The sequence below is a fragment of the Macrotis lagotis genome, chromosome 8, assembly GCF_037893015.1.
Source record: "Macrotis lagotis isolate mMagLag1 chromosome 8, bilby.v1.9.chrom.fasta, whole genome shotgun sequence".
Taxonomy (NCBI): domain Eukaryota; kingdom Metazoa; phylum Chordata; class Mammalia; order Peramelemorphia; family Peramelidae; genus Macrotis; species Macrotis lagotis.
The window spans coordinates 99597656-99616098 of NC_133665.1; the positions used below are offsets into that span (position 1 = coordinate 99597656).

Here is an 18443-nt window from a genome sequence, read left to right on the forward strand (position 1 = left end):
TTAATTTTTTTCTCTCCCCTTTACTTTATCACCCAAGCAAGTCTATATTCATGGGGGGAGGGGCATTTTGTTTACTCTCAAACAAGAATATTTTATTAATGTAAAAAAAATTCATACAAAATGAGAATTAAAAAATAAAAATGTTCATCAGAAAAAAAAAGAAAAAATATTTTCTTTCCAAAACCTGCATTCCTGAGTCTGAGTCGTGATTCCTCACAGGCCAGAACTGAACCCAAGAAACAAATCAGTAACTACAAGACTATCTTGGCTTTGAATCTCAGGTTATAATATATAGGTTAATACTTACAAAGGTACACACACACACACACACACATATGTCTTGTACCATTTTGCTTCCACGCATGCCTACAATGATTTGCTCATGTTAAAAAAAAAAAGCTGTTGGTCTATTCAGATCTTCAGATAACTGAAATCTCTTCAATCTTTGGTATGTTGTGCTCTCTGGATATTTTCTATTGTGGAGATGGAAGGACTTAATTCAAAGCTATTACTCTTAGCCAGGGGGTTGATTCAACTTCCACAATGTCTCTCAAAGCCTTTTTACCAGGCTACCCCTACCATGATTCAAGTTCTCCTCACCTCTTCACAAAGTTTTATGTTCTGGAGATCTTCTTTGGCTCCATTTATGATTCTCCAGGCTTCAATATCCATATAAAAAAAACACCAAATTATGACAACTCTGAAGTTATACCTCAGGCACATCAGTTTGACAAAGATAACAAAAAGGAAAATGACAGTTGTTGGAAGGAATAAAGGACAGAGAAAAGAAGATACTGTTGGTGAACTTGTAAATTGTTTCTGCCATTTTGGAAAGCAATTCAGAAAGGCACTTAAATAACAATTATTAAAGTAACATTGCCATTGACCCAATATTAATACTATATATACTCCAAAGAGACTTTTTTCAAAAGAGGAAAAGATCTCTATGTGGCAGGTGAGAAAAAGGAAATCATCAAAGATGATTCTGAGATTATAAGTAGTTCTCAATTTTTTCCTCACTTTTCTTTTTCTCTCATCTTACCTTTTTCCTTTCCTTTGTTTCTCCTTGATCCTCTTTTTCTTCTCTTCCTCTCTCTCTCTCTCTCTCTCTCTCTCTCTCTAAATGACTGGTTCTCCCTCTCTTAGCCACATTGGAAGTACATTGGCCATTCATGGGTATGGAAGATCTTTTTCCTTGTCTCATCCTAGGCAACAGTCTTCAATCTTAGGTACTTGCCACAGAAGCAGGACTATAGGGTATGCCCCAATGCCCAACCCTTTAGGGAACATGCAGCCTTTTTTCATCAGTATAAACTTCTATGGGTGTATATATACATACATACATACACACACACACACACACACACACACACACATATCCTTTTCATGCTACCCATATAGTAGTTTTTTTGGTGCTTCCCAGTAAATTGTTAGTAGTGATGGTAGTGATGTTGCTGGTATTTGTGGGTGTGTGGGTGTTCTTGACATTAGTGCCTGAAATAATTTCCCAAAGTAGGTTTTCTCTACCATCCTGAATAGAATTGCTTTACCAGCAATTTGCTAGCAGAGGGAAATAGTCATCTCTTTAAAGGCAACTACCAGGATGGTACTGACATTGCTCCTCCTAGCTTTCCTGTAGCTGGGAAGAGCAGGCCAGAGCTCCTTTATCTTGGTCTTCCCTGTATCCCAAATCCCATTCTAGATTCTTCCTTGTGCATCAGTTGTGCTTACCTCTAGCATACAGAAGCTTGCCCAGTGATCAGAAACATCTCCCTTTGCATCTTCCAAGAACATTTTCAATCTCAAAATATTAAAAGTAAATTTCACAGATGGCTGGTCTCCTCTTGCCCTTCTCCTAAATTCCCCCTAGTCCTAGAAATTCCTTTACTCAACCACATACTGTCTCCCATGTCTAGAACTCTATCTCTAACTGGGAAAGATCCTTTCTTCTTTTCCAGGCCAACTGGCATATTTTCCCTTATCAACTTAGCTCCAAGTGAGCTTTCCCCACTCAAATTTTCATAATCTGGCTCTCTTCTTTACTTCCATCCCATTCTACCTTGTACCATATTTGGCATTAAAGTATAATATCCTTGCAAAAAGAGATTGTTTTGTTCATTGTCTTCAATTGCAAGCATGTGATACTGTTCAGCCATTTCAGTCACGACTCTATTCATGGTTTTTTTTGGCAAAAATGTTGGCATGATTTGCCATTTCAGTCTCCAGTTTATTTTACAGATGAGGACCTGAGGCAAACAGGATGAAGTGATTTGCTCTGGGTCATACAGCTAGTAAATGGCTGAAGTCAAATTTGAACTCAAGAAAATGAATCTTCCTGATTCCAAGTTCAGGGCTTTAACCACTGCACTCACTACCTAGCTACCCTTATTTGCATATAGCAGGCACTTAATAAATATTTGAAGATTAAATGACTGTGCTCAAGTCATATTCCTATTAGACTGTCAGTTCCTGGAGGGCAGAATTTGAGTACTCTAAACACAACTCCTTTGTTCATTCTAAGATCAAGTATGATCATGTCACTGACCTACCCCCCCGCCCCCACTTCAACAACATAAGTATAACTGCTGTTTGTTATTTAAAGCCCTTCATAACCTGGCCTTGACCTACCTTAGAAATCTTTAAACCACACTCCTTTCTATGAACTCTTGGGTCAAAGCTACAGTGGTCAATCCAGTCTATGCAATGAACATTCATGAAGCACTGTCTATGTATAACAGACTGTGTTCAATATTGGGGATGTTAAGATGAAATAACAAATATGAGCATTATCAAATCTCTCCCCCACTAGGTATTCCAAAAGGCAGAGAGGTAAAGAGAAAACGACATATTCCAGACTTATAGGTCAGGAAGATTGGAGTCAGTTTGACAGGTACTTAAATATCAGAGTTTATGTTTGCTCTTAGAGATAAATAGGAAATCAGATTACTGAGTAGTGGAGTGAGTGGTTACTATCTGTTTTAGGAAAATCACTTTTGCAGATGTGGAGGATAGATTAGAGACGGGAGAGATTTGAGCCAGGAGGTCCAGGTGAGATGTGATGAGGGTCTGAACTAGACTGGTGACTTTATGAGTAAGAGACAAGGGAATGTGTACAAGAGAGGCTGTGATGGTAGAATCAACAAGATTTGGCAATTGATTGGATTTGTGAGGTGAAGGAGAAGGAAAAGTTAAGGATGATTCTTCAAGTTCTGAACCTGGGTTATGTTAGAGATGCCCTAGAAAGAAATAAAAGAATTTGACACAGGGGTGGGCTTTAGGACAGAGATAAGTTTTATTTTAGATACATTGAGTTTGGAATGCCTGTAGAACATCCAATTCTAAATATTTGGTAGGTAATTGATGATTTGGGACTGGAGCTCAGGAAAGATAAAAAGAGCTAAACATAAAGAACTGGGAGACATTTGTATAGAAATAATTATATTTAATTAATTTAACTTAAAATTACTTATTAAGTTTTTTAATAAGGCAATGGGGTTAAGTGACTTGCCCAAGGTCACACCACTAGGTAATTATAAAGTGTCTGCTGCTGGATTTGAACTCAGATCCTCCTTACTTCAGGGCCGGTGCTCTATCCACCTAGCTGCCCCAATTTAAAACAAATTAATTAAATAAGCCAATAAGTTAATCAAATGAGTGTACAGAAAGTGGGCTCAGGGCAGAATCTTGGGTACAACTGTTAAAAGTCATGACAGCAAAAGAAATTGAGATGAGATGAGAAAAGCAGGAAGAGAAACAGAAGAAGGGAGTGAGGAGAGTATATCCAGAAATACCTCCAAACACTGCAGTCAGTGAAAACCACTAGAGAAATATGACTGTAGATATACTTACCAAAGGTTTCCTGGATTGCATCAAGCTGAATTCACTCTTCCATTCTCTGAGTCCTGTGCTTCTGTGATCTGATGCCCAGGTTATGTGTTTACAAAGTTGGGGGAAGTGAAGTGAGACACATAATTAAACAATGAAGTCTTCTAGAATCAGTGATTATGTTGAGTTGCTCCACTCAGTAAACAATGATTTTACTTGGCTAAAGGCTAGAAGAGCCAGTGAAGTTTAAATGTAGAGAAGTCCTGACCTAGGAAGGAGACTATTGGAATCAGAATATTATGACTGAAACTGTCCATCATTTACTCACCTGTACACATCCTTTTAGAAGATTCAGATCCTTCCCTCCAAAATAAAAATCTCCTATAACATAGAGAGATGAGAGGAGAGATAGAAAGCAAGGGAGAGCAGCATGGTATGGTGGGTAGAGAGCTGGCCTTGGAGTCAGAACGTCTGAAATTCAAGTCTCACCTCTGATAACACTCACACTGTGCGACTCTAGACAGGTTGCTTAAAATCTGTGCTCAAGGTAACTTTCTAAGATGTTGAATTTTAGAGGACATGCCAGGGTTACAGAGAGGGTGCATTCCTGCACAGTCTCTGACCCCTGTAATAGAGGATTCACAACCTAAAATTCCAACTTGTTTTCCCCCTCCCTGCAACCCTTGTAGGTGAGCCAGCAAAAGGAAAAGAAGGTAATGGAATTGTTTTGCTTCTTTATTTTCTCTTTGGTTTTTCAACATAAAAAGACATGCATTCTGTAAAATAAAAAGAAAACCAAACTGCAGGAGGAAATTAGGTTCAATAGTGGATTAGTCCTTTCTGGTCAGGTTTTGTTGTCAGATTGAAAGGCTGGTCTATAGCGCCCATTGCTAACACTCATTGACCAGAGGAATCTGGGTGTACTGATTTCAGAGATAAAGTGGGAGAAAAGCACAATTGAACAGTAAGTACTCAATTTAGCCTGAAATCATCATGGTCCTTTACTCACTTCCAGGAAAAATGGGAAGCCCAACGGAGTTTTCATTCACAGAAACTTGATGTGGTCAATGATCTGATTTCATAATCCACTGACCAACTCAGTCCTGTTAAAACTAAATGGATGAGGTTTCCTGGGGACATCCTCTTCTTTAACAGTGTCAATGTGACTGATTTAAACCACCAAGAATCAGGCTGGAATGGCTACCATGAGATCAGTCTAGCTTTCAGACTCAATACTTCTGAATGGCAGTGTAGCTGATTTTAAAGTATGAAAAGACACTCCCATGGTCACCTCTACTCAGGAGTAGAATTAAGCCAATGACTTGGACTTTCATTCATTTAAATCATGACTACCAGAGTTTTAGGTTAGCAAACACTGATTTAGGGACTAGAATTCAGCCATTAATGGAGAAACTAGAATCTGGAACGAAACTGGACCCAAGTATGTTTCATCCAAGGTTGTTCAGTATATCTTGGACTTGGTTAGTTAGAAATATACAAGTACTATGGATAATTAATGGTGATATATTTTAGGATAATAAGTTCAAAAGTTACAAGGGAAATATTTGCTAAAAAAGAACAAACCCCAAAATTATAAATGTTGACAATCTTTGTTACAAAATGAAAAAACTGACTTTTAGTCTCTTTTGTAATGTATCCAGTGTAAACAAAATATAAGATAACAGTGCTACTAGCCAAAGCAATTTCTCACTGATAGGGATTTTTAAAAAACCCCCAAAACCTGAGTACCACAACTTGTGTTTAATCACAGTAAGCCTTAAAATTAAACAAAAACTCTATATTTTATTCCTCATAGCAAAGACCCAGTCCATAAATTTTTTTAGAATGGTTATTTCCTCTAAAGATGAGGGATACGGGCAAGAAAATAGGATCTTATATGGGATAAACCTCTAAACCAAACCCAAAGTAGAACATGGGTCTGGTGTAGATTATCAGTTGGGAAAGGAGAAGAATCCAATTAAAGACTCTCTAAAGGAAGAGCTAGGACTCAAGGTATATGGGTTTGAATACTATAAGACCTTGGGCAAATCACCTAATTTTTTTGGACCTTGGAATAAAATAAATAAGTTGGATTTGGATGACCTCTGTATTGTCCTTTCCAGTTCTATGACTATTCCAGTATGGTTCTCTAACTCTATCAGGTCCAGACAATGACCACCTTCCCACCTAGTCTTCAAGGATAAGGTGCCACTTCTCCCTCCATTGCTTTCTAGCAGAACATTTTTTTAAAAAATAAAATCAATTTTGACATCAGAAGTGGAAGGAAGGGGCGGCTAGGTGGCGCAGTGGATAAAGCACCGGCCCTGGAGTCAGGAGTACCTGGGTTCAAATTTGGTCTCAGACACTTAATAATTACCTAGCTGTGTGGCCCTGGGCAAGCCACTTAATCCCATTTGCCTTGCAAAAACCTAAAAAAAAAAAAGTTGAAGGAAAAGTCCATTATACACACACTTACAAGTCTCATTTTATTTTCCCAACTTGTTCTGGCTCTGTTACAAAAGACAGTGGGAGAGAGAAAGCCTTTGACTCCCCAGCAAGTCCCAGAAATAACCAGAGGGTTCTACTTCCCTCCTATAGTAAAAATCCTTTAAGAAACAATGTCAGCAGTCTGCAGGCTGCTCTCTTGTTCATAAACTCACTTTATGAGGCTGTTGGCAGTAATGGAAACACAGAGAAATACAGAATTTAGAGGTGAAAGAAGGGTATGTTTCTTTAAAGATTCTGTTCTGCATGCCATATACCTGCCTTGCATAAACCCAAATGGTCTGCATTACTGGTCTGCCAAGGACATTAAAAAAAAAAAAAAGACAAAGCCTTGGAATGATAGACCAGTTGGAAGCACAGCAGACCCACTGGCAAGCTGAGTGTACTAAAATTCAGTTGGCCAGTAGTTGGTAGGAAGTGTCCAAGTTCCGGAGTGTTAGAGCTACCACAGAGTCACTGATGTACACATCAGGAAAGGGACAAAAGCAGGAACTAAGACCTAAAAAGTGAGGGTCATAGACAGATCTGCCATTTTCCTGATGATCAGAAGGAAAAAGTGGAGAAATTGGATAAAAACAAGAGCTGTGAGTCCATCCTTAGAGAATATGAAGCAATAAAAGGACCTATGAGCCCTGGCTGACTTCTTGGGAGCACCAAGAAAAGTGACTGATGGCTGAGCATCTAGCAAAAGGTTCCAGACCTGCTGCACCTATGATTAAAAACCTCGGTCTATTTGTTGCACGATTCCCCCCAACATGCTACCCATCCAGTCCAATGACAGATTTAAATTTCTCAAATTCAAATGTCTGCCATTGATACTGGAACAGATCATAAACTAATGCTTGGTACAGTATAGGCCAAAGCCCAGCTTGGACTCTATGCACATACCAAGAGAAAATTGGTCAGATTTCACAACTGCATAAGTGCATCTCTTTGAATGTTTGGCAGTTTTCTATTTTATACAAAAGTTTGCTGCATGTATTTTTTAAGCATTTTTTTTCCTGCAACCCCGCCCCCTGCAATGGTTCAATTTTTAAAATTCTGTTTTCTTCCCAAAATGAGGGGGAAAAGTTCATATTCTTCAGTATCGATTTCAAATGTCCTTGTTTTATCCAAATCAAGATGAAAAACCACATTCAAATCCCAAAGTAAAACATGAGAAAAACCCATCAGTTTCCCCTCATATGTATCTGCACGGATATAATCCTCTGAGTTCTACTCTATCATAGAAGGAACAGGAATTTTTTTCAACAGACAAGCTGCCACCATTAAATATACTGCACTGACATTAGGGTCATTTGCCCTGAACACACAAGAGTGTGCACCTTCTTTCGAGCACAGACCCACTGACATTACACAGGGCTAGGCCACTGCAGCTGCTCCATAGAAAATCCCCCACACACTGTGGCTGGAAAATGGCCAGACATAGATAAATGCTGGACATGAAGCCTAAAGAGGAAGGACTAGGGGCCCACTTGGGCAAGTTGGAGTGAGAGAGATGGATCAGCTACTGAGGAGGGTACTGCACCATGAGATGGCAAGCCTCAGAAGGCCCCAATGATGACGGCTTCATGTTGTGCGTTTCAGTGATAATGGCCTGTCTGGCCAGAGGGCCATGTGGTGATGACTTAAGCACCTGGAAAACTGTACCTCCTGTGATTTCACATTATACCCCTTAGGTGATGTGCTGCTTCTTCCCAGGATTGTCACTTAAAGGATAAACTCATGGTTTGAACCCCACCCCACATGTCCCACTTCCTGCTTTAAATAGTGAGGAGGGGAATGCAGCCTACACCAACCCCTCCTTCATGACACACCATGGGGGCCATGAACGTCCAGCGGTTCGTTTCTGGGTCATACATCTCTACTGAGTTAAGGTTGGACTGTCCATCATAACCTCCCACAGCGTACAAACGTCCACAGTTTGCTACTAGGGAGACCCGGCTCCGGCGTGTATTCATGGGGACAATCAAGTACCACTGGTCTGCCACAGAACTGTAGACCTCAGCAATGCTGAGGAAGCCAGAGCCATCGTAGCCCCCACAGACGAACATCTTGCTGCCCAAGGAAGCAGCTCCATGACGGCAGCGTTTGTTGAGCATGCTTGCCACTGGGTGCCAGGAAGCTGTGTGATGGTTGTAATATTCCACCTGTAGTTGGGAGGGACAGGTACACAAGAGTCAAAGGAAAGCTGGATCTCAGTCCCCATGTTAAGTTAAATCTATGATCTCCTGTGGCACTGTAATATAACAGCCTTCCCGTTGGTGACTGGAGGAATTGAGGCTAAACTTTGCTACCCATATGTTGTTTGACCTTAGGCTCTTGCCTGAGCCTCAACTTCTTCAGTCATATTGTGGGGCTGACACTTTTCCCCTGCTTCTCAAGTGAACCAAGGAATATGCCTTTCTAGCATAAGTACTAATTTTACACATTTAAAAAGAATAAAATCTTGAACAAACTATGGTTCTTTTAAGAAAGGGAACTTTAGGATCACTAAAAATGACCAACTTGAAGAATATAAAGAAATTATGAAAAGAGATAATATAATGCACAGTAAAGAAAGCAGAATAAGGAGAAAATATGTATACTGACCACTACAAAGAAGGACTACTTATATGTACATTATGGAACACTATTGTTCTATTAGAAACCAGGATGGAAGGGAATTCAAAGAAGTCTAGAAAGACTTGTGTGAACTGATACTGAGAAAGATGAGCAGAACCAGAAGAACACTGTACACCCTAACAGCAACATGGGGATGATGATCAACCTTGATGGACTAGCTCATTCCATCAGTGCAATAATCAGGGACAATTTCAGGGTATCCGTGATGGAGAATACCGTCTGTATTCAAAGAAAGAACTGTGGAGTTTAAACAAAGACCAAAGACTATTACCTTCAATTAAAAAAAAAAAGTTGTCTTATGTACTACATAATTTTGCTATATCTTATACTTTATTTTTTTCCTCAAGGATATGATTTTTCTCTCAACACATTCAGTTTTGATCAATGTATAGCATGGAAACAATGTAAAGATTATCAGACTGCCTTCTATGGGGCAGTTGGGAGGAGGGAAGGGAGGTTGGGGGAAAAAAATCGTAACATACAAAACATTACAAAAAAATCATAGGTAGAAAGGGCAGCTAGGTGGTGAAGTGGATAGAGCACTGGCTTTGGAGTCAGGAGTGTCTGGGTTCAAATTCGACCTCAGACACTTAATCATTACCTAGCTGGGTGACCTTGGGCAAGCCACTTAACCCCATTGCCTTGAAAAATCTAAAAAGAAAAATGATAGGTAGAAATTACTATTGCATATAATTAGAAAAAATAAAATATTTAAATTAAAAAAAGAAAAAAAAGGACCACTAATAAAGAAGAGGAGTGGACCAAATGGGAGGAATAAAGGAAACATTGTTATGATTAAATTTTTTAAATTTAAGATACTTTTAATGCACACTGGTGCATTTTGCTGCTTTAAAAAATTAAATAAAAAAATCAAGAGCTACAAAAACTGTTCAAAAACTTAGCTACTAGGAGCCTGTCTTATACATAATGTTGACTTAACAGATGCCTTCAGGAGGAGGACATGAAAAGAGGGGTAGAAAATGTGCTTCAACTAAACTAGAATGGGGAAAATGATCGTAAGGAATTTGGTTCTGCTTTTCTATTTGTTTTAATTATTGGAAAGCTAGAAACTAGTTGTGTGTGTATGTATATATGCATATATACATATATACATATATATATTATATATATGTATATTGAGAGAGAGAGAGAGAGAGAGAGAGAGAGAGAGAGAGAGAGAGAGAGAGAGAGATATTAAGGTGACCTGTATCCCCTCCAAACCTTTTGTTTTCATTAAGCAATCCCTTGGGCCTCATTTTTTCAGGTGACAGACTAATACCTAATGAAGAAAGACACAGATGCTTAGGGGTGGGGATTAAGTGCCCTAACCCAAAAGAAATGGACACTCACGCTATTAAATATCTGTAAACCATCATGTCCTCCAGACACATATATTCGGCCTTCAAATACAGTGACACCCGCTGCACTTCGGTTCGAGCTCATTGGGGTCACAATTGTCCACCTTTAAGAAACAGTCAAGCAAAAAAAAAAGTATGTATGAAATTCCATCACTTACTAGGCTTCCCTACTCTTTAGAAACAACTTGTTAGAGCAAACAAGATGTACTACATCCACAACATCAGCTTTGTACAGATCTCCATCAGAAAGTTAATTCAACTAACTTTCTAATATTTGTTGACACACATTAGCAATGTTATCAAAGCATTCCAAGAAAACAAAGAATGTGACTTAATATTGTCCCTCACTGAAATGATCTATTCAATTCTTTTTGTCTTTGGTAAACTTTTATTAAATCTCTAACTCCTTCAAAGTACATAAAGTTACATGAGCAAATGACGTCTTGGGGTACCAAAGCCACAAATTTCTTGAATCCTTTTTTCATAATTGGCATTTAACTAGATAGAAGCTAGAGCCCCAAAATGTTCTTCTAGTAAAGGTACAAGAAAGTAAAGACAAGAAAGGCTAAGCAGGAGCTCTTACTTGTCTGTTTCAGGGGAGTACGTCTCCACGGAGTTGAGGGAAGAGTTGCCATCATATCCACCACAGACAAAGATTTGTCCATCCAATACAACTGTTCCCATTGCACTGAAACACAAGTGCAGTAGAGCAGGCATTAGTCACACATATGCTCCTCCTTACCAATCAATTACCTATAACCCCCCTCCCCCGCCAGTCAATAGGCAGCAAACCATCAGTATATAGTATATATATATATATATGTATATATATATATATACATATATATATAATATATGGTATATAGTATATAACAGTTCTGATCATAACTCACACACTAACTGTGTGACTACTGCGAAGTCACTTCCTTCTCTCTGGTCTCTTTCAGAGATCTCTCTCTCAGAGAGCATTTTGGGAGAACTGTACAGTAGACATCAAATCTTCAATCAATCAATCAACAAGCATTTGTTTTGCACCAATTATGTACCAGGCTCTGAAGACAGAAGTACAAAGAAGAAAAATATTCTCTACTAGAAATGAACTTATACTCTGAACAATGAGACAAGTTCATATTTAAATATATATGTCCATATACACACAAACACACGCATACACATACACACATGCACACACACACAGCATAAACAAAATTAAAAAATAAAAACAGATACAGGGTCCCACAGGAATGGGGAGGGGTCAAGAAAGCCTTCATAAAGAAGATGGTGCTTAAGCTGGATCTTTCAATTTGAAAGTGACTTTGAGTCATAGAGAGGCTTGGGCAGACCAGGGCAAAGATCCAGAAATGAGTGAAGAACAAAGAGAAGCCAGTCTGGCTGCCTTGATGGGTAGTGAGTAATGGGACCGGAAATTTAGGTTGGGTCAGGTTGTGAAGGGCATTACAGCTAAACAGAGATTACATTTTACTCTAGATGATAGTCACATGATCAGATCTGCTCTTAAAGAAAAGCATTGTGGCAGCCAGGGAAACATTGTTATCACTAAATTTTTAAAATTTAAAAGAGTTTTCAATGAAGTTTAACACTGGTTTGTTATATTGTTTTTTAAAAAAATCAAATATACAAAAAACTGCTCAGAAACTTAGCTACTAGGAGCCTGTCATATATAATGCTAACCCAATATATATATCAAATGCCTTTAGGAGGAGGACATGAAAAGAGGGCTAGAAAATGTGATCTGAGCTAAAATGGAGAAAATGGCAATAAGGAATACAGAGAGAGTGAAACTGCTGAGATTATTTAGGGAAAGAGTGATGAGGGCCTGCACTAAGCTGGTATCTCTGCCAGAGAAGAGAAAGGGGCAGGTGCAAGAGTTGTGGAAGTAGAAATAGCAAGATTTGGGAATTGATGAGCTATACTGGGTTAGGGAGCATGAGTGGTTAAGGCTAGAGCTAGGATTATAAATTCAAAGGATGAGTGTACCTTTGACAAAAATAAGGATGTTTGGTAGAGAGTTCAAGGGAGAAAAACACTGAGTTTAGTTTTAGACCTGTTGAATTTAAGATGTCTCTAAAGACATGAGGCTTGGAAAAAATGTCTAATAGGCAGCAAGGGACCTAGGACTTAGCCTCAAGAGATTCACTGGGGCTGGATACTCAATTTGAGCATCATCTGCATAGAAATGATTGTTAAATACATGGGACATGATGGAGTTTCCAAGAGAGAAAGAAAAGAGGGAAGAAAGTCTAGGACAAGGCCTTAGGGAATACTAACAGTTAGGGGGGTGAAGATATGGAGGTTTGAGCCAGAGCAGGAGATTGAGGAAGTGGATAGACAGATGAAAAGTGAATCAGTAGAGCAGATCGACATGAAAACCCCCAAAAGGAAATAAAATCTAGGATGATAGGGTGGTTAACAGAGTCAAATACAGCAGACAAGATGAGAATTAGGCTACAAATTTGGAAAGTAAGAGATCATTGGAAATTTCAGAGACAGAAGCTTGAATGATGAGAATCACAAAGTCAAACTGCAAAAGACTGAGAAGTGAGTGAGAAGAGAATTAGAGGCAGTAAGTGCGGACAATTTTTCCAAGGAATTTGATAGAAAGGATACTAGACTGGGTGGCCCATTAGTAGAGTGCTAGACCTGGAGTCAGGAAGTCTTGAATTCAAATCCTGTCTCAGATAATTACAAGCTATGTGACTCTGGTCAAGTCACTTAACCTATGCAAGCCTCAATTTCCTCAACTTTATGAGCTCCCATGTCTTTTTTTTTTTTTGGCAAGGTAACAATTGGAGTTAAGTGGCTTGCCCAAGGCCACACAACTAGGTAATTATTAAGTGTCTGAAGCCGGATTTGAACTCCGGTACTCTGACTCCAGGGCCGGTGCTCTATCCACTGCACCACCTAGCCACCCCAATTTCCTCAACTTTAAAATGGGGGAAATTATTGTTGTATTGTTACTTTCCTTGCCAGAATGTTCAGAGATTCAAATAATACAACACTTATAAAGCACTTGGAAACCTTAAAGCACTATATAAATGCTAACTATTATTAAGAAGTCATAGTGGATAGAGCACTGGACCCAGAGTAAGGAAGACCTGAGTTCAAATCTAGCCTGAGAAACCATTAGCTGTGCCAGTCTGTTCAAGCTGCTTAACATCTGTCTGTCTCAGTTTTATTACCTGTTAATGGGGAAAAATACTTACTTCTCAAGGTCATTACAAGGATAAAATGGGATCCTATTTGTAAACACTCTTAAAACTTTAATACACCATGTAAAGCCAAGATGGTGGTGATGATGAGTCTTTTATAGAAGAACAGTACCCTGATCAAGTCCTGGATGCCACATCTTAAGACTGCCACATGATCAAATGGAAGAAAAGAGGGAGGTCTACCAGGATTGTAAGAGATACAGAAAGAAAGATCTATGAAGAATTATTGAAATAACTAGAAATTAAAACTGAAAGGAAGAAAAAAATGGACTTAGATAGCTATCTTCAAATCTTGTAAGAACTATCAGGTGGTGGTAAGGAAACTGATTTAGCCAACTTAACATAAGGAGTAAGAGTTAGGGTAGATGGATGGAAGCAAAAGGAAAGCAGATCTGGCCCAATGTAAAGAATTTCCTAACAGCCAGAGTTCTGCAACAGACTACTTCTTTTCAGATAAGTGCCCCATCACTGAGATTGGATGCACAACTGTCATACTTGCAACAGAGATTTCAGCATGGGTGGAGGGGCTTGATAAAATAATCCATAAGAAACTTAGATTAGAGCAACACCTCACATCAAGATAAGATCAAAATGAATACAGGACCTAGACATAAGAAATAATATTATAAGCAAACTAGAAGATCAAGGAGTAGTTTACCTGTCAGATCTATGGAACAGCCCATTCCTACACTCTCTAGTGTTTTTAATAGGAATGGTTGCTGTATTTTGTCAAAAGCTTTTTCAGCATATATTGATATGATCATATGATTTCTGATAGATTTGTTGTTCCTATAATTGAGTATACTATCAGTTTTCCTAATATCGAACCAACCCTGCATTCCTAGAATAAATCCTACTTGATCATAACATATTATCCTAGTGATAGCTTCTTGTAATCGTTTTGCTAAGATTTTATTAAAGATTTTTGCATCTATATTCATCAGGGAAATAGGTCTATAATTTTCTTTCTCTGCTTTAACTCTTCCTGGTTTAGGTAACAGCACCATATTGGTTTCATAGAAAGATTTAGGCAGAGTTCCATCTTTCCCTATTTTTCCAAAGAGCTTATATAAAATTGGAACAATTGTTCCTTAAATGTTTGGTAGAATTCACTTGTGAATCCATCAGGCCCTGGAGATTTTTTTTTTTAGGGAGTTCAATAATGGCTTGTTGAATTTCTTTTTCTAAAATAGGGTTGTTTAGGTATTTAATCTCTTCTTCATTTAACCTGGGCAATTTATATTTTTGTAAATATTCATCCATTTCACTTAGATTATCAAATTTATTGGCATAGAGCTGGGCAAAATAATTTTGAATACTTTAATTTCCTCCTCATTGGTAGTGAGTTCACCTTTTTCATTTATGATACTAGCAATTTGGTTTTCTTTTTTTTAATCAAATTGACCAGAAGTTTATTAATTTTATTGGGTTTTTTTCATAATACCAACTTTTGGTTTTATTAATTCAATAGTTTTTTTGCTTTCAATTTTATTAATTTCTCCTTTAATTTTTAGTATTTCTAATTTGGTATTTAACTGGGGATTTTTGATTTGTTCTTTCTCTAATTTTTTTAGTTGCATGTTTAGTTCATTGATTTCCTCTTTCTCCAATTTATTCATGTAAGCATTTAGAGCTATAATATATCCCCAGAGAGTCGCTTTGAATGAATCCCATAGGTTTTGGTATGTTGTTTCATTATTATAATTATCTAGGATAAAATGGTTAATTCTTTCTATAATTTGTTTTTCGGTCCACTCAGTTTTTAAAATGAGGTTATTCAGTTTCCAATTTGTTCTGGGTCTATATCTCCTTGGCCCAGTATTGCATATGACTTTTATTGCATTGTGATCTGAGAAAGATGTATTCACTATTTCTGCCTTTCTGCAGTTGCTCATTAGGTTTTTATGTCCTAGTACATGGTCAATTTTTGTATAACTTCCATGTACTGCAGAGAAAAAGGTATATTCCTTCCATCCCCATTCAGTTTCCTCCAAGTCTACCATATCTGATTTTTCTAACAATCTACTTACCTCCTTAACTTCTTTCTTGTTTATTTTATGATTCGATTTATCTAGATCTGACAGTGGGAGGTTGAGGTCTCCCACTAGTAGAGTTTTGCTGTCTGTGTCTTCCTGTAGTTCTTTCAGCTTCTCCTCTAAGAATTTGGGTACTGTACCACTGGGTGCATATATATTCAATATTGAAATGACTTTATTGTCTATGGTACCTTTTAAGAGGATAAAGTTTCCTTCCTTATCTCTTTTAATGCTATTTTTGCTGCTGCTTTGTCTGAGATAAAGATTGGTACCCCTGCTTTTTTCACTTCACCTGAAGCAAAATATATTTGGCTCTACCACCTCACACCTCTCAGATTGGCCAGTATGACAAGGAAGGATAATGATCATTGTTGGAAGGGTTGTGGGAAATCTGGGACACTAATACACTGTTGGTAGAGTTGTGAACTCATCCAACCCTTCTGGAGAGCTATTTGGAACTATGCCCAAAGGGCAACATAAATATGCATACCCTTTGACCCAGCAATACCACTACTGGGTCTATACCCTGAAGAGATGAGGAAAAAGGGTAAAAATATTACTTGTACAAAAATATTTATAGCAGCCCTGTTTGTGGTGGCAAGGAATTGGAAATCAAGCAAATGTCCTTCAATTGAGGAATGGCTTAGCAAACTGTGGTATATGTAATGTCATGGAACACTATTGTTCTATTAGAAACCAGGAGGGACGGGATTTCAGGGAAACCTGGAGGGATTTGCATGAACTGATGCTGAGTGAGATGAGCAGAACCAGAAAAACACTGTACACCCTAACAGCAACATGGGAGTGATGTTCAACCTTCAAGGACTTGCTCATTCCATCAGTGTAACAATTGGGAACAATTTTGGGCTGTCTGCAAAGAAGAGTGCCACCTGTATCCAGATAAGGAGCTGTGGAGTTTGAACAAAGTACAAGGATTATTCCCTTTAATTGGGGAAAAAAAACCAGATATCTTATTGTCTGATCTTGTTACCTATGAGAATTCTGTTCTCTTTAAGGATATGATTTCTCTCTCATCACACCCAATTTGGATCAAGGTACAACATGGAAACAAAGTAAAGACTGACGGAGTGCTATCTGTGGGGTGGGGATGGGGGGAGGGAAGCAAGAATGGGGGAAAATTGTAAAACTCAAATAATATCTTTAATAAAAATTAAAAAATATATATTTGGCTCCAATCTTTTACCTTTACTCTATATGTATCTCTCTGCTTCAAATGAGTTTCTTGTAAGCAGCATATTGTAGGATTCTATTTTTTAATCCACTTGATTTGCTTACATTTTAAGGGAGAGTTCATCCCATTCACATTCAAGGTTATGATTACTAATTCTTTATTGCCCTCCATGCTATCTTCCCTCTGTTTGTATTTTTCCCCCTTCCCCCCCTTATCCATATTCCCCAGTATTTTGTTTCTGAATACCATCCCCTTCAGTGTGTTTGCCCTCCTATATCACACCCTCCCCTTTCTTTCCCCTTTCCCTGTTCCCTTCCCTTCCTTTTGTTATTTCCCCTGACTCCCCTTTCCCTTTCTCCATCCCCCCCTCCCCTTTTAATACTTGAAAGCTTAGATGTTTTATAAGTTAACTGAGTATGTGTAGGTTGACTTTAAGTCTGATGAGAAGATTCAGGTGTTTCTCATCTGCTCCTTTCTTGCCCTCTATTACCATAGGTTTTTTGTACCTCTTAGTGTAATGAGATTTACCCCATTCAATCCCCTCCCTCCTCCAGTCTCTTTCCTATCCCCCTTTTAAAGGAGGTAGTATTTTTTAGATCATTCTATCTAAGTCATAGAAAATTCTGAGTGTCTGTCCCTTCTAGTTCAGTATAGTCTATTGAATACAGTCAAAATTCCTGAGAGTTATTACAGTCTTTCTCCCAAGTGGGGTTAAAGCCAGTTACATCTCTTTAGATAGCAGTCTCATGGATAGGTCATGAATGTCCATCATTTCTGGCTAGGTATATTCTCTCTGTTAGAGTTACAATTCTCAAGATTTATGACAATCTTTTTTCCCTCATGCTGGGATGTAGTCAGTTTCAACTTATTGGATTGCATTTTTTTTCCTTTTACCGCCCCCCCCCCTTTTTGTTACCTTTTCATGTGTCTCTTGAACCTCCTGTTTGATGTTCAAATTTTCTGTTTAGCTTTGGTCTTTTCACCAGAAATTTTTGGAATTCTTCCATTTCATTAAATGTCCATCTTTTCCCCTGGAAAAGAAGGATCAGCTTTGAGGGAAAGTAGATTCTTGGCTGCATTCCATGCTCCATTGCTCTTCGAAATTTCTCATTCCAGGCCCTTCGATCCCTTAATGTTGATGCAAACAGGTCCTGCGTGAGCCTTACTGTGGCTCCTTGATATTTAAATTGTTTCTTTCTGGCTGCTTGCAGGATTTTTCTCTTTTATCTGATAATTCTGGAGTTTGGCCACAACATTCCTTGGTGTTTTCATTTTAGGATCTTTTTCTGGTGGGGATCAATGTACTCTTTCAATAACTACTTTGCCCTCTGATTCCATGATATCAGGGCAGTTTTCCATCACTAGATCCTGTAATATTAAATCCAGGCTTTTTTTCTCTTCAATGTTTTCAGGAAGTCCTATAATTTTCAGGTTGCCCCTCCTTGATCTATTCTCAAGGTCAGTGGTTTTGTTGATGAGGTATTTTACATTTGCTTCTATTTTTTCTATTTTTTGATTTTGTTTAACTGACTCTTGCTGTCTCATGGAGTCATTAGTTTCTGTAGACTCCATTCTTTTTTTGGGAGAGGAGTTTTCTTCATTAACCTTTTGCAACTCCTTTTCCAATTGGTCAATTCTACTTTTGAAAGAGCTTTCTATTTGACCAATTGAG

The 18443-nt window shown here is 38.2% G+C and overlaps 1 protein-coding gene across 2 annotated transcripts in view; it reads right to left on the reverse strand.

The window, feature by feature from the left end:
• Positions 1–1156: 1156 nt before the first annotated feature.
• The window catches only part of KLHL18 (kelch like family member 18), a 106663-nt gene continuing 89376 nt past the window's right edge, over positions 1157–18443 (reverse strand). For both annotated transcript variants that reach the window (XM_074197740.1, XM_074197739.1), the window contains exons 8-10: positions 10897–11001; positions 10306–10417; positions 1157–8480 (exon numbers count right to left, since the gene is read on the reverse strand). In XM_074197740.1, coding sequence (XP_074053841.1) covers positions 8094–8480; positions 10306–10417; positions 10897–11001 — 604 coding nt within the window. In that variant the 3' untranslated portion in view covers positions 1157–8093. The remainder of the gene's footprint in view (positions 8481–10305; positions 10418–10896; positions 11002–18443) is intronic.